The sequence below is a fragment of the Schistocerca serialis genome, chromosome 1, assembly GCF_023864345.2.
Source record: "Schistocerca serialis cubense isolate TAMUIC-IGC-003099 chromosome 1, iqSchSeri2.2, whole genome shotgun sequence".
Taxonomy (NCBI): Eukaryota; Metazoa; Arthropoda; class Insecta; order Orthoptera; family Acrididae; genus Schistocerca; species Schistocerca serialis.
In genome coordinates this window covers 875,726,367-875,751,918 of record NC_064638.1, presented here as the reverse complement: position 1 = coordinate 875,751,918, position 25,552 = coordinate 875,726,367, and the positions used below count along the sequence as shown (strand labels likewise).

General features: G+C 39.6%; 1 protein-coding gene across 1 annotated transcript in view; it reads left to right on the top strand.

The window, feature by feature from the left end:
* The window catches only part of LOC126442717 (calponin homology domain-containing protein DDB_G0272472-like), a 38,351-nt gene that overhangs the window by 12,688 nt on the left and 111 nt on the right, over nt 1–25,552 (top strand). The window contains exon 3 of the mRNA XM_050090779.1: nt 21,145–25,547. Within this exon, the coding sequence (XP_049946736.1) occupies nt 21,145–25,547 (4,403 nt within the window). The remainder of the gene's footprint in view (nt 1–21,144; nt 25,548–25,552) is intronic.

The following is a 25,552-nucleotide window of genomic DNA, read 5'->3' as shown; positions in this document are numbered from 1 at the left end:
ACAGCCTCAGGTGTGAAATTTTAGTTATAACCACCCTGTACATTGTTTCAGCCTGCAGAGTATTAATTAATCTAAGGTTGCTGTCTTAAACAGGTTTTGTTCAGTGTTATTAACTATATGGTCTGATTGGTAATGTCATTGTACTTGTTAGTGGATAATGTAGGGATTTTTTGCTGTGGTTTGTCTACAATACTTAAAAAATGCTCATTCATAAAATTAACTCCCTGGTGTGTATCATCCTTGTTACTTTATCCACTCTGCCTCATCTCTGTATTATTATTTTTATGTGTGATTAGACCCTGTTGGATCATGCAAAGCTTTTTGATTCTTTTTCCTTTTTTGCCACATTGCTGTCATTTTTTTCTGCATGGGCTCTCTTCCTTTCCTCTGTCCATTTTGTTCCTACTTTCCTCGAAGCTTCGTTCTCTGACTTAACTTACCATCTGTCAACTTTGTGTTTAAACACCTTCCTGACTAAAATATATAATTTATCTGACTGTTTTGCAGGTTCTTTTTGACCTCTTGTATCCAGCGTATAGTTTTAAGTCCTTCTATGTATTTAAGAATTTTGTGTGTAAGTCTTGTTTTGGAAAGCCTAGAGGCTTATCTCTATATTAGTATTCCTTTATTTGTGGGTTCTCTATGCACTTCATCACAACTTTGATTTTCTAGTTCTCTTGAAAAAATTTTCATTTTGGCTTCTGGAGCAGTTCAAGGATGGGAGCTCAGCTTCAGATTACTATATTTTTATTTTTTGCTGATTGTATATTTATGGATTGTTAGGTCTGCGAAATGCCTATTGTTACTTCTTCCAATTGTTTCATTTTGTTTATGACATGTAGTGAGAGTGTGGCTTTTGATGTGTGAGAGTCTATCTCTTAGTGAATGGTTACTGCAGGTTTTTAAAAAAATAGCTGAGTGAGTCAAGGGAACCTGTTGTCAAAGATTTATCCTATAAAAGACCTATTTGTCTTACCCATGACAACAGGTAATTGACCATGCATGGCCCAAGATCTGCCCCCGGTACTTTCATGAATCAACTGTGCCAATCTTCCCTTCCCAGTCCTGTACAGATGTAGGCCATGCACAATGAAACCCCATCTATTGATAGACCTGACCGGTATTAGAGCAAATTGGTGTGACCAATCATTATGTTGGAACAGCTCAACAGTTTATACATTGGTGGCACGAGTCTGAGTGGCTATCTTGCCCTGGTCACCACCTATGTCATAACTATACCCCTCTTACCCACTATGATTACATGATCCTCTTTTGTAAACTGTTTATGTAAAGTCCTAAAGTCTTCTTTCACTTGACTTAGCCATGTGTTTACATTTGCGTGCTGCTAGTTTTTTCTGATCGTGGTTGAATTGTACTGCACATTTCTTTCCCCTATTCCTATGTAAGGCTCTTCTCCACTTAACTCTAACAGGAGTTTATGCCTGTCCTTGGTCTTTGTTAGAAATATTAGATTGTGTTCTATTTTTTCTGACTTTCTTACCAACTGCCACACTTCCCAACTTACCTCCTCTCCACTGGGTTCATTGAGCCTGATCAGTTCCTTTATGCCCCTTAATCATAATCAGAATGTTCCTGCTGCATACTCTGCAGTTCTCTCTCTCTCTCCCTCTCTCCCTCTCTCTCTCTCTCTCTCTCTCTCTCTCTCTCTCTCTCTCTCTCTCTCTCTCTGTGTGTGTGTGTGTGTGTGTGTGTGTGTGTGTGTGTGTGTGTGTGTGTGTGTGTGTGTGTGTGTGTCTGTAATTGAAACAGAGCTAGAGAAATTTTCTATGCTGTTACATTTGAGTGAACAACAGGCAACAAATCACCTGCAGGTGAGTTGTTGCCTTTTCTCATTTTTGTTTTACTTTGTTGCTGCTGCTGTGATCTTCAATCCAAAAACTGGTTTGATGCAGATCTCTGTGATTTACATCTCTGCAACTTACATCTTTCTCCGTCTGCTTGCTGTATTCTCCTTTTACAATTTTTTTACCTTCCCACACTTTCTTCTAGTACTAAACTGTGGCTCCCTTGATGTCTCAGAATGTGTCCTATCAACCAGTCCCTTCTTTTGGTCAAGTTGTTCCACAAATTTATCATCTCCACAATTCTGTTCAGTACCTCCTCATTAGTTACATGATCAACCCATATAATCAACATTCTTGTGTGGCACCACATTTTGAAAGCTTCTGTTTTGTCTTTGTCTGCACTGTTTATTGCCCATGTTTTGCTTCCATACATGGCTACACTCCAGACAGATATCTTCAGAAAAGACTTCCTAACACTTAAATATACATTCAGTGTTGTTCAACACACACAGCTATAAATTATGTCCTCCAGAGGCTCCTCTTAAGTGATACTGGTACTTTGAATCATACCCAATGTAACTTCAACTTAGATTTTTTAAATGCTTGTCACTTTGCAAGATATAATTGCATCTATGAAAGTGTGCTTTATTTTATTGTTAAAAATACACATGCAAAACCTTACGTTGAGTTTTTCATTGTCAACATCTCTGAGACTGATAAGTGCTTTTTGTGTACATTAGTGACTGTTGTGACTATGTGTCATTTTAAAATTTTGATGTGTTGGTAGCTGTTGAGCAACTCTTCTCATTTCATCAGGCCTTTATTTTAACCTTGCTGGGCATTTATTGAGGCTTGTGACTGTTTTCAGTTTCTCACAAAATGGTATGTTGTCTTCAGTCCTAAGACTGGTTTGATGCAGTTCTCTATGCTAGTCTGTCCTGTGGGAATCTCTTTATCTCTGGATAACCGCTTGCTGCAACCTACATCCATTTGTACCTGCTTACTGTATTCAAGCCTTGGTCTCCTCTACAATTGTCCACCTCCCTCATTTCCCTCTATTACCAAATTAACTATTCATCGATGCATCAGGATGCTTCCTCTCAATTCACCCATTCCTTTAGTCAAGTTGTGCCATAAATTTCATTTTTCTGCTCCTATTCAGTTTAGTACCTGCTCATTAATTATTTGACCTTGCTCGTCATCCATATTTTACTTATACAAGGCTAGTCAAGACAAATTCTGTCAGCAAATACTTCTTAACACCTAAATTTAAAGTAGTAACAAATTCATCTTTTATGAAGTTCTTTTCTTGCAGTTACCAATGTATTTTATATCCTTTCTGCTTTGGCCACTGTCAGTTGTTTTTTCTGCCTAAATAATGAACTCATGTACTACTACTTTTAGTGTCTCATTTCATAACCTAATTCCTACAGCATTTCTTGATGTAATGTGATTACAACCTATTACCCTTATTTTACTTTTGTTGATGTTAATATGATCATCTCATTTCAAGACAATAACCATTCCATTCAACTGCTATTCCAAGTCTTCAGTTGTCTCTGACAGAATTACATTGTTTCTTATCACTAAACTTTAATATCTTTTCCAAAATCTCCTCTGTTTACTGTATTGCTTGCTCACTGTACAGATTGAGTAACATTGGGGATAAGATATAACCTGTCACACTCTCTACTTCACCACTGTTCCTCTTTCATGCCCTTGGTGTCTTATAGCCACAGTCTGTTTTCTGTGCAAGTTGTAATTAATCTTTCTATATCTGTATTTTATCCCTGCTACCTTCAACATTTCAAAGAGTATAGTCCAGTCATAATTGCCAAAATCTACAAATGTTATAAATGTAAGTTTACCTTTATTTTAACATATCTTCTAAGGTAAAAGATAGGGCCAAAATAGTCTTGTGTGTTTATTAGTTTCTCCAGAATCCAAACTGATCTTCCCCAATGTTGGTTTCTAACAGTTTTTCAGTCTTCTATAAATAATTTGGGTCAGTGTTTTGCAACCATTAAGTTATTAAGCTCGTAACTTAGTAATATTCGCACCTTATTACATTCTTTTTGAAGTCTCAGGGTATTCCACCTGTCTCATATATCTTGCACACTTGGTGCAACAGTTTTATCATGGCTGACTCTTCCAAGGATATCAGTAATTATGAGGGAATGTCATCCACTCCAGGGGCCTTGTTGCAATGTAGTTCTCTCAGCATTCTGCCAGATTAGACCCACTGTATTGTATCTCCTGTCTCATCTTCACCAGCTTCTTCTTCTATTTTTGTAATGTTGCCTTCACACTCATCTTCCTTGCATAGCCTTTCTGTAAATTCTTTGTTTTTTATCTTTACTTTCATTGTTGAGTATAGGCTTGCCATTTGAGCTCTTGATATTCCTACATTTGCTTGTCTGTTCTACGGAGGCCATAGTTTCCCTGTAGGTGGTATCTATCTTTCCCTTACTTATATATACATACTTACATTTACCCTCTAACCATTTCTGCTCAGCAGTTTTGTATTTTTTGTCAGTCTCATTCTTTAGATGTCTGTATTCTCTTTTGCTTACTTCATTTTCTGCATTTTTTGTATTTTCTTTTTTTGTTAAATAAATTGAATATCTCCTGTACTATCCAAGATACCTACTAAACTTTGCCTTTTTCACTGTTTGGTTGTCTGTCACCTTTGCTCTTTCATCTCCCGAAGTTACCCATTCAATTTTTATTGTGTTCCTTTCCCCTGTTTTAGTCAAGTGTTGTGCGAGAGTCCCTTTGAAACTCTCAAGAAACTCTGTTATCTTTAATTTATGCAGGTCCTATCTCCTTAATTTCCTACCTTTTTGCAGTTTGTTCAGTTTTGATCTGCAATTCATAACCAGTGAATTATGGTCACTATCCACATCTACCCCTGGAAATGTCTTATATAATCAGTCAGAAACCTTCCTGTGTTTTCAGTTCTCTTCCACATCTACAATCTTCTTACATGATTCTCAACAGTTTCTTAGCTGTGTTTAAATTTTGGTACACACAAAATTCTGCCAGATGACTTCCCCTTTCATTCCTTTCTCCAGTCTGTTTGCCTACTATTTTTCCTTCTCTTCCTTGACCTACTATCGAATTACAATCTCCCATCACCATTAAATTTTTTCTCCCTTAACTATCTGAATTATTTCTTTTATCTCACCATTCATTCTTTCACTCTCTTTGTTGCCTATGGAGATTGTTGGCACATAAACTTGTATTATTGCCGTGAGTGTTGGCTTTATGTGTATTTTGGCTATGATAATGTGTTCAGTACACCATTCATAGTATCTTACCTGCATTTCTATTTTCTTTTTTGTTATTAGACATACTCCTGCATCACTCTGATTTGATTTTGTATTTGTAACCATGTACTCAACTGACCATAAATCTTGTTTTTTCTACCATCCCAATACATCTAACTTCAACATATCCATTTCCATTTTTAAATTCTCTAACCCATATACTTGGTTAAGAGATCTAACAAGCCATGATCTGACCTGTAGAATGCCTTTTTTCTCTGATTTCAACATCTGTTTGAGTAGTGCAGGCCCAGAGATCTGATTGGGATCTTATTTTTACTCCTTAATTTTTTTTTTCTCAAAAGATGCCATAAGATGAAATTGTACAATAGAGTTCCATGCCCTTGGGGGTGGGGGGGGGGGGGGGGGAGGGGGGAGGGAGCACAGCATTCGTTTCCCTGTGCTTTCATCTGCTTGTGGTACCATTACAGCTAGGATATGTTGACAAATTTTACAAGGCCAGATCACTCAAACATCCAGACTGTTGTCCCTGCAACTACTGAAAACTACACATATTCAGGAGCCGAGGCTCTGTTTTAGATCTCAATAGATATGCCTTCCATCTTGGGAAAGTCCGATGTTCCATGAGAAATCAGTTTTGCAATCCAAAATGATACTTTTTTTTTTATAGTACTCATAGCTTGTCCAAGAAAAATATTTCCAAACAATGAGTGCTATATTTTGTTGTGTATTTGAAAATTAACTATGATGTAGGGCAAGACAGATTGCTACTTGCTGTAGAGAAGACATGTCAAGTTGCAGTCAGGCACAATTAAGACACTTTCATAAAGCTTTCAGCCACAGCCTTCATCTTTAGCGTGCGCGCGCACCCGCACACACACACACACACACACACACACACACACAATCACACACCAAGCAAGCAAACAAGCACATTTCACAGCACTCACAACCACCGACTCCAACATCTTGGGCCAGAATGCATGAGGTGTGCTTGCTTGTGTGTGTGAATTGTGTGGTGTGAGTCTCTTTTTTACTGATGAAGGCTGTTGCCCAAAGCTTTAAGTAAGTCTCTCTTTAATTATGCCTGTTTACAACTTGATGTGTCTTCTTTACAGTAAGTAGCAATCTGTCTTTAAAATATAAAAATGCAGCATTAGTTATCATTTTGTACTTTGTTTTTCTGTGTATTCAGAGTTTGTTTATTGAGTACAAGAGATTGCGCTAGCTGGCTGTAGTTTCGGAAAGTTGTGCCCAAGGGTATATAAGGGCCAGCACGATGCTGGAGAGTGGGGCCCAGTTTTGCACCACACTAGATGCAGGACCTGTATCATTCTGTGTGGCTAATGAGCCGTGTGTTTCAGTTGGAGCTTGGAATTATTCACTTGTATGCACTCAGTTGCAGTTTGGATTTGCAAGTCGGTCTCTGAAGTTCAATATTTAGTTTCAAGCATACTTAGCAAAGCCTTGCTGTTAGCTCCATTTGTTTTACTACAAACAACTTGTTTCCACTACAGAAATTTATAGTAGCCTGCCGCTCCATAACTATAAATGAATCACATCTTCAGCTTGGATATGGTTCATATTATGATCGGACATAGTCTGCACATTTAATACTTACATGGAATAGGGAAGAAACCATCAGCATTGTGTGACTATGGTGGTCTAGGATCCCTCTGAGAATGTGATTTTCAGATGCCCTCTTTAATTGGAAGCTATGCTGAATAGCCAAAGAAACTGGTACAACTGCCTTATATCACGTAGGGCCACCACAAGCACGCAGAAGTGCCGCAACACAACATGGCATGGACTCAACTGATTTCTGAAGTAGTGCTGGAGGGAATTGACACCATGAATCTTGCAGAGCTGTCCATAAATCCGTAACAGAATGAGGGTGTGGAGGTCTCTTCTGAACAGCATGTTGCAAGGCATCCCAGATATGCTCAATAGTGTTCATGCACAGGGAGTTTAGTGGCCAACAGAAATGTTTAAACTCATAAGACTGTTCCTGGAGCCACTCTGTAGCAATTCTGGACGTGTAGGGTGCAGCATTGTCCTGCTCGAATTGCACAAGTCTGTCGGAATGCACAGTGGACTCAAATGGATGCAGGTGATCAGACAGGATGGTTATGTATGTGTCACCTATCAGAGTTGTATCTAGACATATCAGGGGTTCCGTATCACTCAAACTGCACATGCCCCATGCCATTACAGAGCCTCCACCAGCTTGACCAGTCTCTTGCTGACATGCAGGATCCATGGATTCATGAGGTTGTCTCCGTACCCTTACATGTCCATCCGCTCGACACAGTTTGAAACGAGGTTCCTTCAAACAGACACGTTTCCAATCATTATCAGTCTAATGTCAGTGTTGACGGGCCCAGGCAAGACGTAAAGCTTTGTGTCATGCAGTCATCAAGGGAACATGAGTGGTTCATTGAATGGTTCGCACAGTGGCTGTAGCGCCGTATTCTGCGTATTTACTTATCTCTGTATTTGAATACCCATGGCAATACCAGTTTCTTTGGTGCTTCAGTGTAGGTGACATGAAACCCCCAGGGCAAAAAATATATCTCAATTAGAAATACCAACACCTTTATCTTACTGCACCTAGTAACAAGCAGTGTATATAGGAATGAAATAAAAAAGCTCAGAGTACATGTTAACAATTTACAACAGAGGCAGACAGAAAGGTCTTAGAGAAATTACCAGAAGAGATGGCATAAGTGACACTGAAGCTGCTAATGTTGGTATATATATGTATTTATCACAAGTAATTTAGAAAAGTTGGAAGAGCAATTAAGTGTTGTCTGTTGTTCAAACAACCTCTAAAATTGCAGCAACTGTGACTGTAATTTAATGGTATTAAAAAGAATAGTTGCCACTCGGCATAAGGCAGAGGTGCTGAGTTGTGGATAGGCACAACAAAAAGACTGTTGGAAAGTGAGCTTTTCGGCCAACGAGGCCCTTGTCTATAATTGACTACACACACACACACACACACACACACACACACACACACACACACACACACACCAAACCACAGTCTCAGGCAGCTGAAGCCAGATGCGAGCAGCAGCGCCTGATGGGATAGGCAACCGGGTAGTGGAGGTAGGTGGGAGGCTGTGGCGGGAAGTGAGAGGGATGGCAGGGTAGGGATGGGGACAGTAAAGTGCTGCCTGTGGGAGCATGCAGGAATGAGGTGCAGAGAGGGCAGGGCAGCTAGGTGCAGTCGGGAGGTTAGATTGAGGAGGGGTGAGGATAGTGGAAAAAGAGAGAAGAAAAAAGAGTGTGTGCATTGGTGGAATAGAGGGCTGCAGTGGGAACAGGGAAGGGGCTAGATGGATAAGGACAATGACTAATTAAGGTTAAGTTCAGGAGGGTTACGAAATGCTGGATATATTGCAGGGAGAGTTCCCACTTGTGCAGTTCAGAAAAGCTGGTTTTTGTGGGAAGGATCCAGATGGCACAGGTTGTAACTTAGCTTTTAGATCATGTGACTGGTTTGACAGGTAGCCCTGCTTTTGATGGGATAGGTGATCCCTGTAACCAGACTGGGGTAGGTGGTGATGGGAGGATGTGTGGAGCAGGTCTTGGATCTAGGTCTATTACAGGGATGTGAGCAGTGAGGCAAGGGGTTGGGGGCAGGGGTTTTATAGGGATGGAGGAGGATATTGTGTAGGTTCGGTGGGCAGCGGAACGCCTCTGTGGGAGTGGTGGGAAAATAGTGGGTATGACATTTCTCATTTCAGACCACAATGAGAGGTAGTCAAAACACTGGCGGAGAATCTAATTTAGTTGCTCCAGTCCTGGATAGCATTGAGTCATGAGTGTAATGTTCCTCTGTGGCCAGACGGTGGGACTTCGGGAGGTGGTGCATGACTGGAAAGATAAGATGGATACGTTTTTGTACAAGGTTGGGAGGGTGCTTACAGTGTGTGAAGACCTCAGTGAGACCATTGGTATATTTCAAGAGGGACTGTTCATGGCTACAGGTGTGATTTAGTTTGATACAAATACATTGCTAACTGGGCCATTCAATATCAAGTGACCTTGGGCTCTCAGCTCAACCAACTTTGATTTTGTTGAATTTTGTATAGAACACACCTAATTGATATGCATGAACTTCTGCCAAGCTCTATCTGTAATTCAGTAAACTTAATAGAGCTAGCTAGGGTCCTGCAACTTGATATCTTGACCCAACATTTTTCACAAAACACAGAAATAACATAAATCAATATCAGAAACCAATACTGAATTCACAATCTCTTTCGAAACATACTTAAAATTTTTGTTGTGTCACATTTTCCCCTTATTTAATATGGAGAGGTTAGTGAGTAAATTACAATGGGACTTAGTCATTTGTCAGTGAAATGGCTGCTGCCTGTGAGAAAATGTTTGGCGGAAGTAAGGCTGTGAGGACGGGGCGTGAGTCGTGCTTGGGTAGCTCAGTTGGTAGAGCACTTGCCCGCGAAAGGCAAAGGTCCCAAGTTCGAGTCTCGGTCCGGCACGCAGTTTTAATCTGCCAGGGAGGTGCAAAAAATTGTTGATACTTTGTTGGTTGGTTGGTTGTTTCGGGGAAGGAGACCAGACAGCGAGGTCATCGGTCTCATCGGATTAGGGAAGGACGGGGAAGGAAGTCGGCCGTGCCCTTTGAAAGGAACCATCCAGGCATTGTTGGTTGGTTGGTTGTTTCGGGGAAGGAGACCAGACAGCGAGGTCATCGGTCTCATCGGATTAGGGAAGGACGGGGAAGGAAGTCGGCCGTGCCCTTTGAAAGGAACCATCCCGGCATTTGCCTGGAGCGATTTAGGGAAATCACGGAAAACCTAAATCAGGATGGCCGGACGCGGGATTGAACCGTCGTCCTCCCGAATGCGAGTCCAGTGTCTAACCACTGCACCACCTCGCTCGGTTGATACTTTGTGATGTTATCGGTCCCTTTAGAGGGGATGTCCCAGGGGGAAGTGTCAGTACTTAGGGATGTGACAAGAACAGTAATTAAAGCAAAAAAAAAGTCCTACAATGTATTCACTATGTTACCGTCCCCCAAAGTTACTTCAACAATTAAATTTTGCGTATATTTGATGTCACATATCTTAAGAATTTACTCTTCTGATTTTATAATCGTTCACAACACTGAAGGATGTGTGTGAGTCTTCCTAACAACCTAACCCAGATCCATACAGGCAGCACTAAGTATCTATGGTCAGATGATCTGTCTGGTGTAGCAGTAATAATTTATAAACATAAACCTTCTTTGTAAATCAGTCTGTTAATCAAAACCATTTCAAAATCCCTACCATAGTTCCTGAGATCAACAGTCACATACAAACAGAAAAATGCAGCATAGAGGGAGGGGGAGCTTTAATTTAATAATAACGTATCGATTAGAAAGACATGTTTTATTTTTGCTGCCATTTCAGTGAAGGTGCAAAAAATTTCAGAATGAGATGTTTACCCTGCAGCGGAGTGTGCGCTGATATGAAACTTCCTGGCAGATTAAAACTGTGTGTCGGACCGAGACTCGAACTCGGGACCTTTGCCTTTCGTGGGCAAGTGCTCTACCAACTGAGCTACCCAAGCACGGCTGACGCCCCATCCTAGTCACACTGTAAACCTTATGATTGTGCAACACATATTTTGATAATTATGGACATAGAGAAGTTTTTCTTAAGAATTCTGTCATTGATGCTATTGCCAAAACAGAGGGACACAAATGAAAAAACAACACAGCATTAGCTGCAAAATATGAACATCCACAGAGCGACTGTATGCTACAAGTAACAAAATCGAGAGTCTACTGTCCATGGAAATCATACACAATGATTGAAAAAGCCGGCTCCAAAAACTGTAAAGAAAATGAGACCAATGATTGGGTCCAGGGCAAGTTTGATTCCAGCTTCTACAAACATGGAAGGGGATGCAGTTGTTATTAGAATGAAGAATAAGGAGTACAAAATGCAGGTGAAATGAAGTGTGAAGCAAGCTGTGTTGAGTAATATTATTTACCGTAAGTACTTAATTCATGAAAAATTGCAGCTACGATCTCTAAGTATGTGTTTACATTAGCTACAGTATAAATTTATATTGCCACGATGCATGACAAATTTAACCTTATTTTATATCCGTAGTCCATTGTAAAGGTGTCATTGAAATTTTACTTGCAATATGTTAGAAATTAGCAACTGCTTGCATTATTACAGAGGTGATATGTAGGTTTGTAATTATTCGTTTGTCAGCCTTTAGAAGCCCTAGAGCTGCCTGTTACAGTCAATTGTATACCTTCCAGGAAGTCTGGCAATAGCAATAATGGGTTTAGTAAGTTTGCCAGAAGCGATGCAGAGCTCAGGGCCTTTGTTTTTGTGGATAAAAGGTTATGTGTAAATATTTTTAGAATACATTGTATTAACAGTCTCAAAATAATCTCTATATGGCGATGAGGAAAAATCATTAACATTGGTGGTGGTGGTGGTGGTGGTGGTGGTGGTTGTGATTGTGGTGGCAGTAGTGGTGGTGGTGAAGAATATATCTGTCATTTGACATTGCATTGAACACTCTATGTAACAATAAAAACGACAATATCTACTGAAAAGGAATATGTCGTGGCAGTTTGTGGCTCATATTCGATTCACAACACAATTCACATTAGACAAAAATTAATTTGCATCTTTATTCAACTGTCATAACTTTTCCCTGTACCAAAGATGTTTAGTGTAAGTCCAGAGTGCATAATATCTTGTTAATTCTTGCCAGTTTAGGTATGTTCGTGCTACGGATACTATATGTTTTATTAAAATAGGTTTTCATCATAAGGTTATTGTGGTAAATTGTAATCATTTGTATTAGTACAGTGCATATCATAATAGTGTTTGTCTGTTAGTTTATTGAACACAACAGTAAACATAAGAGAGAAATTAATCGTCAACACTATATTTTTTGACATAATCTAAACCAGTCTGACAATGCTCAGCTAGTTTAATGATTGCACACATGTAGAAACCTACTCTTTTGGGATTGAAGAAGTCAGTCATTAAGCCAAATTTGAAGTGCAATTCCATCCCGAAAGGAATTTTATCAACAGTTGTTCAATAATGAGTGGGAAAGGTAAATATTTGACGGAATAAGACCAAAAGAATAAGTGAATGATGTATGACGTTCTAAAAAAAACTACAGGTTTTGTTTGTGAAATCAGCAGAGAGAATTATCACGTAGTAGCAACATTTAATGCAGTTTTGCTGGTTGTTCTTCTCCATTACAATATTCTACATAACAATATTGCATAGGAATGCTCAATGAGCGGTGTTGTGACATTCAAACAAAACTGCAATAGTGATCACCCTTTTGGTTTTTGTTGCTTTAAATTAGAGCGTGTAGTAATCCTACACCCAACTTCTGATCGTTGCCAGTTTAATGGAGTTGTCACGTCGCATGAAGGTTAAATGGTTGCAGTTCACCATGTATGTCAATTATTGAGACTTCCTGAATGTGGAAAATAATTTGCACTAGAACGATCTCTCTTGAAACAAGAAAATCCTTTTATGGTGTGATTTGTCCAATAGCATATGCCCCAAACAAGGCACAAACCCAAAGCAACGATGCATCACTTATGTTAGAGGCTTGTAACTCTATTTTATAACACATAAAAAAAAAAGCTTATAATGTTCGGGTATGCAAAGTCCAATAAATAACAGCAAGACATATACTAGAACTTCAACTAAAAAAATGACAGTTGTTCAGTACACTCATAGCAACCTACAAGTTATATAATCGCATGGTGCTCACTTGATTTTTTAAAAAGTTATTTCACAGGGAAAACAAACTACAATAAGCTTACCATTGTCAGCAGAAATGTGCCCAAGATGTGCTATTTTCGACTGGTCAGAGGGGAACTAGTGCCAAGTGGCTCTTGGGAATCTCTTGAGCATAAACTGTTCTGATCTTGAAGCAGCCATGAGCTCTTTTGCCGAAGGTTTTGCTAGTTCTGATGGTTAGAAAGTGAAGTAAGTGACAATTGAGGTTTCATCAGACTGATATCTTTAGTAGACAGCTGAAATGCAGTTAAAAAAAAAATAAATAGGAGGAGGACTGGACTCGAACTTGTGATTCTACATCTACCTTCAATGATATTTACCACTATATGAAGCAGAACCTACGTTGCATGATGTTTACTGCTAGATCATGAGAAGATACAGTACTGTAACGGCCCAAACAGAAGACAGCACCTCCTCCATGCTCTTCCGCATCAAACAATGTTGCCAGGTCATGCAGGAGGCTGGACTTAGAATTTTATGGGATGGCCAGTTTTATTGGTCACTTAGCCACAACTCGGAGTGTCTCTGTGGCAGCCAGGTTTCATGACAGAGTATACAGCAAAGAATAATTAGTCAACAGCACATTGTCAATCATGGTAATTAAACTTCGTGGTCTAAAACTGTATTGGTCAGTGTGTATTAGCAGTGTATACCTATAGAACATTAAAGTAAAACTCTATATTTCTGAGTTCTGTTTGTTCTCTGTGTATATATTTTGATTTCTCTGAGGCACTATAAATGTCAATTTCCTCCAGATTGCCCACCAGTCTACCTTTCTCCCTCCTATGCGGTACCTTCAAAGAGTCCTCAATGCTGCTGTGTTGAGATTGTAATCACCCACATGTGTTCTAAATGAGGTTACGCTGTCTTGCTCGTGTTTGTGTGCTCTCTGAATCTAGCAGAGAAACACCTCCCCTGTTTACCTCATGCACAAACTGTCACATGTGCCCCATTGTATTCAGTACATTCCTGATCTCATAAATGGTTTTCTTTAGTGGGTGGGTGGTTTGCCTGACTATTTGCCCCATCAAATTGATTGAGCACTTCTATTTTAATCTTATTTTTACTCCTTTGGGAATAAAGTTTTAGTCAACTAAGTTGAGAGTATCATAATGTGCTCCTGACTTGTTACTCTTTGATGTACTGCTGACTCTATTCTTGCTGCAGTGACTTTTCAGGGCTCACATAAAGTTTGTATCTGTGGCACTACTTGACATTTGTACCTATGAAAAATCCAGGATGGAATAACGACAATACAATGAAATGGATAAGATTATTGCTCACAATATAGTGAAGATGTTGAGTCACAGACAGGGACACCAAAAAGACTGCTAAACAAGTAAGCTTTCAGACAAAAGGCTTGTCTAACTCAGAAGGCCTTATGGCCGAAAGCTTGCGCATTTATCAGTCTTTTTAGTGTACCTGTATGCAGCTCAACATCTACGCTATGTGATGAGTAACGATCTATCCTTTTCATAATATTTTCATATGTACCTATGACTTATTTACAGACAATAAAGAGTGATTTAGCCCTACACGAACATTATTTTTAAAAGTGTGCGAATGTTACAGACTATAAATTTGTTTCCGACTGTTATTCTCCTATTATGTTTTTTCTTTGTGCAATATACTAAAAGTTTGTAGGTGCCTGACTGTGGTAGAGGAGCTGGAGCTGCAATACCAAAATAAAAACAGTTACAGTCAAAAGCAAAAAAGTCATCATTTAAGGGACAATATATTTATTTGAATATTTATTTGAATATTGCAAATAAGATGTATGTAGTGTGGGATTTATTTTTTTCAGAAAACAAATCTTCGAAAAAGCAAAAGTCATTAGGAGAAGAGACTTGTAAATAAATGTACAAATAGGCACACAAGGTATCATCATTGTTTGATATCAGTTTATGAAATAAACTTTGTATTAACGGAGTGTTCAATTATAAATTATCCATCGTGAATTAATGTTGATCAGTCTGTTAAAGCAACATAAGAATAATTTTGACATTACTGTACTCCGACCTGGCCAGTATGCTGTTTGAGTAATTTATTTACAAATATAAACAGAAATTTTGCATGTTTAGTGATGTGACACCAAAATGAAAATATTTGTTTTTACAATATAATTCCTTATATTGTTGATAGGCCCCCTGGAGTTTTCTTTATTTGAAATATTTGTTTCTGGTAGACTCATTTGAAATCTTTGTTTCTGATAGGCTCAAATGTGCTCCCTTCAGTGATGTAAATGATTTTAAAATCATATGTTGATTTTAGGATGTGTGTCAAATGTCACAAAATTTGGAATTGTTTGTAAATTTAACTGCTGATAAGATAGCAAATAAATTTGTCAGAAAGTTTATAATAGACTGATTTTGTGATAGCATAACCTGCAGTTACACTGTCAAGTAATCATTACTTCAGAGCCATTTTCTCACTAATTATTGCCACTTGAAAACTGGAAAAATGTCTCTCAACAAAATGTTTCAGAATGGTTGGAAAGAGGTCAAGCATTGGCCATTGCTTTCTGATTTTCATTTTTGTTGTTTCTGAATACTGCATAAAAAGTTGTCAGGATTTCAATTTGCAGGATCCTAGCTCTGTTAGGCTAGGCACAATGGCCCTCCAAATCTGAGGATTCTATGGTGATTCCAGTCCAAAAGAGAGGGGTCATTGTGAAACTGGCTCTAGTGCCTACATGAAGTTACAGATCAAGCCAAATCTTTGCAGATGTGCATGCAGATCTCTTAGATATATTTTGTATAAGTTTTATTAACATTGAAGATATACATCTGGAAACATCATCCACATTGTGTCACTTCTCAAGGAAAGACCCAACAAGAAATAGGAGATTGTTACTTATCTGCACAAAAGTGTGATGTCTTGAGGTTGTGCTGAGTCACACAATAACTATATGTCTAATTATAATTACAATATTGAATGCTACTTGGGCAGTTAGTATCAAATATATTCATGTGTAAAACTTATGTGGAGTTGAGCTGGTTTGGACAGAGGGCTGTTCACACTACAAAAGTACTAATAGTGTTATTTAGGGATACGGTATGTAGAAAAAGCAAATGTGAATGACTGCAAGTGTTGGAGATTTTCCCACTTTGTGCGAGCAAAACTTGAGATGGAGGTAGCTGCAACCTGAAGGACATGAAAGAATCCCATATGGTTGAAAACTTTAAAAACAACTTAATGAATACATTTATGTCTCCCTTTTTTTTAGTGATTTTTCACCATTTCTACCTTTTTAACTAGAAATAAAAAAGTCTATTTTTAAAAAATTCCAGTGATCCTGCACAGTGGTAACCCTGGTCCACTTCAGATCAATGAAGTTGAGCACAGTTAGACTTCGTAACACTTAGATGGGTGACTGTCTGAATCTGGCATGCACTGTTCGCTAGCAAGCTGCAGTCAGCACTTATGTGACCAATTGAGGAACTACTTGATTACGAGTGTGGATTGCAAAGTTCTCAGAATGTAATAGAAAAAAAGTGCTTACATCACTGAAACTTTTTTTATTTTTCAATGTAGTCTCCCTGTAGATTAATGCACTTGGTCCAACGATGTTCCAGTGCCTTGATCCCATATCAAAATGAGTTCCCTCCAGGTCAGGAAAATAGTTGTAAACTTCGGCTATCAATTCTTGGTTTGAAGTGAATATTCGTCCAACAAGAAAAAATTTTCAGTTTTGGGAATGCAAGGAAGTCAGACAGAGCCATATCAGGTGAATAAGGTGGGTGTGGCAACAGTTCATACCTTAGTTCATGTAATTTTGCCATGGCGACAGCACATGTGTGGGCGTGCGACAAGAATCACGGCACCGATCTTGCAGATAATTTTTTCATTTGTAATTCTTCAGTTAAAATGTGATATACCATTTCAGATGACATCTGGCAAGTGTGAGCAATTTCACGCACTTTTAATTGGCGTGCTCCATGACCATTTTGCGCACTTTCCCAATGATTTCTGGAGTAGTGACACTGCTCGGACCATCATCTAAACTCTCCCGATCCAATTTAAATTCATTTGTCCACTTGGCAACAGTTGAATATGAAGGAGCAGAATCCCCAGTGTATTCTGGAAATTATCATGAATGCCCTTTGCTTTCATACCTTTCTTCACAAAGTATTTAATCACTGCTCAAATCTCGGAACTTTTTTTTTTTTCCATCTTTGCAAATGATGATGTGGGAACACCAACAGAGCAACATCACCGCCACAGCTTTCTTTCAATAGCACTGACGTGGCACTTGTTTAGAGGGAACAGTCCGATGAATATCACGTGAACAACTTGTTGTGCTAGCGTTGACCTCTCATGGTGGTTCTGAGAACTTTTAAAACCACCCTCATAATTTAGAAGTAGCGGCTTTGGTCATGAAAACTGCCAATGGCTGGGAGAGCAGTGTGTTGACCGCATGCTGCTTCATATATGGATCCAGTGACTCCTATGGGCCAAGGATGACACAGTGCCTGAGTCTGAAGTTCTGTTTTCACAGACTTTGGTTGTTGATTATATAGTGAATATTCACTATATTATACGACAGGCTTTAAATATATGAGAGGGCAGGCTTTCAGATTGCAATAAATCAATCAAGACATGGGGAAACTCCACTTTCTGCATGCTGCGACAATATTTCACGTGCAGTAGAACAAATATTACATGCTAGTATTTGCATAAAACCACAGCTGTAGTCCAGTATAATGGCAACTTTGGACAGCAGTGTACAGTGTTTGTAGGTGATGTGTGACATATCATTAAGATGTTGCTACATTTTCCTATGTACTGGAGCTGTGTAATTTCAAGGATTTATCTAGTGTGAATAAGCAGTATAGAGAATGGGGAGTATCTGTTGTGCCACATCAAGCTCAATGATTTTCGAGTTAATAGATGAAACAGCAAGATCAACCATTGTTCCATCCACAGTTACCTTGTAAACCATTGTAAATTTACATCATGGACTATAGCAGTGTGCTCTTTCTTTCTTTTTAGGGGTATACCATTTTGCCTTCCTTCTCCTTCAGTTTCCTCTCTCTTTTTCAATTCAAGAAAATGTCAGAGGACTCCATCACTATATGGAAGTTCTCTCTCTCTCTCCCCCCCCCCCCCCCCCCCCCCGCCCTCTCTCTCTCTCTCTCTCTTCCAATATGACCATTTATCTGCCAGCAGTAATCTGTTTTCCAATGTAGCAATGATTTGTGTGGCACTGTAGTTGCAACAGAGTAGTTGTGATCCTTAAGTCACCTGCACATGGAGAGAGAAAATGAATGGTGTATAATTTTACAATGTTTTAAATGTATTTCACTGTATTAATGGAAGAGTCTCCTTTGTTTGCTATGTTGATTCCTCTGACCTTGTCCTCAAAATCTACTTACCTCAAGAGTTCACTGTATTTGATGCTATATTGTACAGAGTACTGAATTCACTGGAGCAGATTAGATGTGCTGCAACTGCAAAATTTCTCGTACGTGCCGGCTCCCTGAGTGTTCTTAACACTCTATAACAGTTGTACCTAGCAGCTAATGAAGACCAGAATATCCAGGATGCCCTCCTACACCTACAAAAGGTCTTTCTACTGGGTGCCAGGAAACATGGGTAGTAAATGAAACAAAGTGACAGATGTAGCAGCCAACAAGAAGTGTTGTGATTGTCAGGTAGTTCATTGTGGCATCCCTTAACACGCTATCACTTCAATGATGAGGTACTCAGTCACGCATTGATCGGAAGAAGCAACAAACGGTGAATAACAGAGTCAACACCTTGGCCGTGGCATGCCTCCTTCCAGTCATGCAGATGGAATGAGATTAGCAAGGCTTCTTGATCCAGTGAGAGACCCATTGAATTTGTGTTTTTGGCATATACAGGGTGTTACAAAAAGGTACGGCCAAACTTTCAGGAAACATTCCTCACACACAAATAAAGAAAAGATGTTATGTAGACATGTGTCCGGAAACGCTTAATTTCCATGTTAGAGCTCATTTTAGTTTCGTCAGTATGTACTGTACTTCCTTGATTCACCGCCATGATTTCATATGGGATACTCTACCTGTGCTGCTAGAACATGTGCCTTTGCAAGTATGACACAACATGTGGTTCATGCACGATGGAGCTCTTGCACATTTCAGTCGAAGTGTTCGTATGCTTCTCAACAACAGATTCGGTGACCGATGGATTGGTAGAGGTGGGCCAATTCCATGGCCTCCACGCTCTCCTGACCTCAACCCTCTTGACTTTCATTTATGGAGGCATTTGAAAGCTCTTGTCTACGTAACTCCGGTACCAAATGTAGACTCTTCGTGCTCGTATTGTGGACGGCTGTGATACAATACGCCATTCTCTAGGGCTGCATCAGCGCATGAGGGATTCCATGCGACGGAGGGTGGATGCATGTATCCTCGCTAACGGAGGACATTTTGAACATTTCCTATAACAAAATGTTTGAAGTCACGCTGGTACGTTTTGTTGCTGTGTGTTTCCATTCCATGATTAATGTGATTTGAAGAGAAGTAATAAAATGAGCTGTAACATGGAAAGTAAGTGTTTCCGGACACATGTCCACATAACATATTTTCTTTCTTTGTGTGTGAGGAATGTTTCCTGAAAGTTTGGCCGTACCTTTTTGCAACACCCTGTAGATAACAGTGCCCAACATTTGAATTTACTGTGTTTATGTTTAGAGAAGAGAGCAAGAACTAATTTACTGATAGATTTGCTCCCTATTTTAATTGACTATGACACAAATGTGGATGACTTTAAAGTTTCTGTGAAATGTCAAACTTGAAGGAAAAAGTTTTAGGTAGAAGTTTTTGATGTGTTATCACTGTGGCTGGCTCACCCATGTTTTTTTATAATTGATCAACCAGCACATATATCTTTGTAATTATTTTAGCTTTTCTCTTATATTACTTGTGTTTTGATAGTTTTAGAACCGTTATTACTCTATCTTCCAGCATTTGGGATAGTGTGATTTTGTGGTTGACATTGGGTTATACTGGTAGAGAGAGAGAGAGAGAGAGAGAGAGAGAGAGAGAGAGTAATTTTTATATCAGATTGCCTCCTACTTACTTTTTGACATTTCAGAAGTTTTAAGTGCATTCATTTCTACTAATTTCCATAAGTGTGCGACCATGGTTGATTACCTGTCCTCTCCTCATTAATTGTGTGTGATTCATATGTTTGTATGTCTGACTCATATTTTCCTTGTATTAAGCTGACAGATCATGTGCCATTGTAAAATGATGATCACAGGTGAATAAATGATTAATGCATATCTGTTGCAAAATATATTAATTTTTGTGCATAGTTATCTAATGTTTTGCTCATTTATTTTAGCAAAAGTGAAAGTGAAAAGTGAAAATATGGTCAGAATTCTTAAGCCAAAACTGAAGTTTTCTTATTTGTTTATTCAAATCCCATTTCTTATTTACAAATTCACATGTGTGAAGGAGAAAGAGTTTTTGATGTTATTTGTCACGAACAAACAAAGCAAGACACAAAGAATCAATTTAATAGGTTCTACAGATTACCTTCTAAATATCCTTTGTGTCTGTATACTTTGAAAATATTTGTTAGTTTTGATACGTTTGAATGAATTTTTCCTACTCCTTAAGTCCTCAGTAGTGTGGAAAATTTTTCATATGACCTTTGTCAAGAACATCCACTATCAATTTTGCTTTTGTCATTAATTAACTATACTATCATTACTGGTTGTTTAATACTGCTACTATATTCTGTATTTTTATAAGAAAGGATGGTCCCTCATAACCTTATGTATATCATTCAGTGCTGGCCTGAGCAACAGACAGGACTCAGAAAAAAAGCAGATTTCTTTGCAATTTGTAAACCCAAACAACCGCCAATGTGACAAGGTAGTCTCAGTACAGTAATGTTCTAAGAGTGCCATGGTACGCTCTCTTGTCTCGCGTGGTGTGTTCTAACTAGATAATCGGTTGTTCAAAGGTATTTTAGTGTTTGGTGAAACGTCTTATTTCTTGTTGTTATGGGTTAGTCACCATGTTTTAGACATTGGTAGAACCATTAAATCCTTTCAGTTGTTTAAAAAGTCATTAACAATAAAGGTGCCTTAAAGAACTGAAATATGTTGTCATATGTGATTACCAAGAAAGTATTAGTTCATTAGATAAAGTTTATTTTATCTTTTTCTGTCGATAGTTCTGTATTTCGATAACTATTTATTTCTTTGCATATTTTAAAGTTGTTTTAATTTTCTGTTTACAGAAATGCCAGAATTTCTGCACAGAGGTAGCATGGATGATGGCAGTAGTGACGCAGCTGGTCTGAGGGCTATCTCAGATGATGAATCTCTCCCTGTTGAGGATTCTAACAGGGATATCTCTTTGAGGAAAAATGCCTTTGAACAGAAGTGTGGTATTAATGTAATTATGCATACAGATGACAATAACAGTGACAGTGAAATATCTACTAGTAATTTCTCTCCACACAATGAAGTTGTAAACGGAGTTTCGGAACTATCAAAAGATGGAATATCAGAAGAAGAATCTAAAGATGCCCATTTTAATGTAGAGCCAAGAAATGGAATGAACAAAGATGAGGATTCTATTGATGATTTTTGTGATGTTGGTGCAGAGTTCTCTTCGCAAGATTTTGTTCCAAAATCTCTAGGATTGAAAGATGAAATATCAGAAAGTGAGGATGGTGGTGATGGCGATGGTGATGGTCCTATTGCTGCTTTAAAGTACACTGTTTCAGATGAAACAACAGGTGATGGTCTGGATGAAGATAGTAGTAATCCAAACATAAATGTCATTCAAGAAAATGCAGTAACAAATGAGCAGGACAAGATGGAAAAGAAATTGTGTTCCAGTGAGGAATCAAAAAGTGGATTGTGTGATGATTATTGCGCTGATGGTGGTGATGAAAATAATGACTGTCAAAGGAGGAATAAGACAGAAAAGACCATAAAACCTTCAGTTGTAGAAGACTATCTCTCAGATGAAAATTCATCAGACAAAGAAACTTCTAAAGTTGTCTCTGATGACGAAAGTGGTGGAGGCAAATTAGAAGACCGACAGTTTAAAGGAATATCCAGTGAGACTTCTTCTGAAGATGAGACTGCCAAGGGAGGTACATCTGCAGATGGAAAATTACACGAAATTGAGAGGGATACTTCTGAAGATGATGATCCTAAAGAGGCTATACGAGAAGGTAAACAGCTAAAAGAAATCTCAGAAGACAATTCTTCTGAAGGTGGATCTGCTGTTGGAGACACATTAGATGATGATTATGGCACCGAAAAATGTAATGCACCTTCTGAACACAATAATGATGAAATTTCAGAAGATGAGAGCATAAAAAGCAATTTTGGAGTAAGAGAAGATTCCTTGGAGAGGAAAACTTTGTCTTATGGTGACTTGCAGCGCAGTTCTGCAGAAGAGTATGAAAAGAGTGATGCTTCAGGTAATGAGAGTGATGGTGATTCATCAGATTATTCCAGCCCCCACGAGAATGATTCCTATGGCTTTGACGAGCATGTCAAACCCTCAGGAGACGAACATATTTCTTCATCCGACAGTGAATCATTTGATAAAGCTTCTATGATAGATTCTGAAGAGAAGTCTTCTCGTAGTCATGACTTTAAACATCAAACAACAGAGTGCAGTTTGTCTCCAAACAGACATAAATATATGGATGTCAGGAAAGACAAAACTGAAACTTTTAGTGAAGATTCATATGATGATAAAGCTGTGAACAGTGGTTCAGAAGATGTAAAATCCCACATGCATCTTTCACAGGATGGGAGTTGTGAGGCAAATGATGGGGAGACTGAAACAAATAATGTTGAATGTAGGCGAGGCATTCAGGCAACAGTTGCTGCTGAAGATGAGAGTTCAAACCTGGTAACCACTGATAACGTGAGAGAACAAATAAGACGAAATGAAAGGGGCACACTTCAGACAGACACAGAAATGATGGGTTGTTCCTCCACTGTAGGTAACAAAGGGGATGAGAATTATATTGATATGTCTCCTTCTAATAAAGATAAAAAATGTGAAATTTCAGAAGAGGAAGGCTCTGAAGTTGCAGCTAACCTTGGCGAAGAATCAAAGACTTTATCTGAGACAGAGCTCCTTGGTGAGAGTGTACTTGAATGTGAAGATAAGGAAGAAGCACCAGGTTTAAATGAAGAAAGAAGCATGGGAAATCAGACTTATGAAAATGTTTTAAAGGAAAATATGTGTGAAAATTCCTTCACCAGAAAACCAGAAAATGAAAATGATAATTGTCAGATCAGTTATGAAGGAAAGTCATTAAAGCCTGAAGATGAATCAGTAAAATTAGAAGATTTTAACTGTCTTTCCAAAGATAAATCTTCAGAACATGAACAATTGAAACATGAAGACAACAGAACTAGTAGTGATAGTGAAGAAAATAATGTACAAGGAAAGGGTACTGATGGAACTGGAGATACATTGTCTTCTGTATTTAATGTTTCAGATGATGACAGAAACACAGACAGCCCGTGTCAGATTTTGGACGATAATGAACAGAAGGATGCAGGTTTGGAAGGTCTTAATCTGTCAATTGTACCACAGGATAATCATTCAGATGACGGATGTAGTTCACAGGTTCAAGTGGAAAATATTAAAAATGTTGCATGGAATGATGATGGTGGTGATCTGTTTAGCTCTGGTGTTGAGTCTGTGGCAAATAATGAGTCAGACAACAGTGTCAGAAATTTAGCATCCCTTGATGAGATACGCGAGACTAAGCCCTCAGAAGATATAAATGCAGGTGAACACGAAAGAAAAGAAAAAGGTGAAATTATTGATGATAATGACAAACTGTTCGAACGACAAAAAGAGACTAAAAGAGATGCAGTTCAAGAGCATGGAGAGGAATGCGAAACAACTCAAAGTTTAGTTTATGTTGAAAGCAAGGAAAGTGATACAGGAAATAGAGAAACTCAGAATAGGGAAGTTAATTTTAAAGGAAGTAATAGTAATGCTCTGTCTGACTTGCAAATGGAATCACTGTGTACTGAAAGCAGCAGAACCATTTCACTTGAAGAAAAAGCAGCAGGGGTTCTGTCCCGCAGTCAGCATGATAGTTTGGTAACTGACAAGGAGACGATATTTGTTGAAGATAGTGTTGCTGTGGCATTAGATCGTCATCAAATGCCATCTACATCTCATTTAGCAGTTTCTGATTTGAAAGATAAAGCTGATGTGGGGGAAATGGATTCTGGCCTTATATCTTCTGAGACGTGTGAATCTGAAGCTGATAATTCACAGAGAAATTTATTAGGAAATGATAAGCCAGGAAATTATTCTGCCGATAGCACTGGCAATATATCTTGTGAGACAGATGAATCTGATGCAGATGAATCAAAGAAAAGTTTATTAGGAAGTGATAACCTAGAAAATGTGCCTGAAGTTGTGCCTCCAAACACAATTGAAAGGAAAGTGGAACACTTTGTCCCTATTAAATCAAATACTCCAGATCATATGAAAAATGATGACACAGTTAATGACAGGAAGTTTTGTTCAGACAACACTAAATTAGAGGATGCCAGACAGGAAGAAGAGAAAGAGGAGCAGCATGTGCAGGAGGAGGTGGAGGAAGAGGAAGAGGAGGTGGTGGTGGAGGAGGAGGAGGAGCAGGTGGACAAGGAGGAACAGGTTGAGGTTGAGGAGGAGGAGCAGGTTGAGGAGGAGCAGCAGATTGCAGGGGAGGAGGAGCAGCAGATTGCAGGGGAGGAGGAGCAGCAGATTGCAGGGGAGGAGGAGCAGCAGATTGCAGGGGAGGAGGAGCAGCAGATTGCAGGGGAGGAGGAGCAGCAGATTGCAGGGGAGGAGGAGCAGCAGATTGCAGGGGAGGAGGAGCAGCAGATTGCAGGGGAGGAGGAGCAGCGGATTGCAGGGGAGGAGGAGCAGCGGATTGCAGGGGAGGAGGAGCAGCGGTTTGCAGGGGAGGAGGAGCAGCGGATTGCAGGGGAGGAGGAGCAGCGGATTGCAGGGGAGGAGGAGCAGCGGATTGCAGGGGAGGAGGAGCAGCGGATTGCAGGGGAGGAGGAGCAGCGGATTGCAGGGGAGGAGGAGCAGCAGATTGCCGAGGAGGAGCAGATTGCCGAGGAGGAGCAGATTGCCGAGGAGGAGCAGATTGCCGAGGAGGAGCAGATTGCCGAGGAGGAGCAGATTGCCGAGGAGGAGCAGATTGCCGAGGAGGAGCAGATTGCCGAGGAGGAGCAGATTGCCGAGGAGGAGCAAGTGGAGGAAGAACAGGAGGAGGAGGAGCAGTTGGAGGAGGAGCAGCGGGAGGAGGAGCAGTTGGAGGAGGAGCAGGCGGAGAAGCAGCAGGTGGATGAGGAGCAGGCAGAGGAGGAGCAGGCGGAGAAGCAGCAGGTGGATGAGGAGCAGGCAGAGGAGGAGCAGGCGGAGAAGCAGCTGGGGGAAGAGCAGGCGGAGGAGGAGCAGGCGGAGGAGGAGCAGGCGGAGGAGGAGCAGGCGGAGGAGGAGCAGGCGGAGGAGGAGCAGCTGGAGGAAGAGCAGGAGGAAAAGCAGCAGGTGGATAAGGAGCAGGCGGAGGATGTGAAGGAGGAGCAGAAGGTGGTGGTGGTGGAGGAGGAGGAGGAGGAGGAGGTAAGAAATGAAGAAACAAAGGTTGG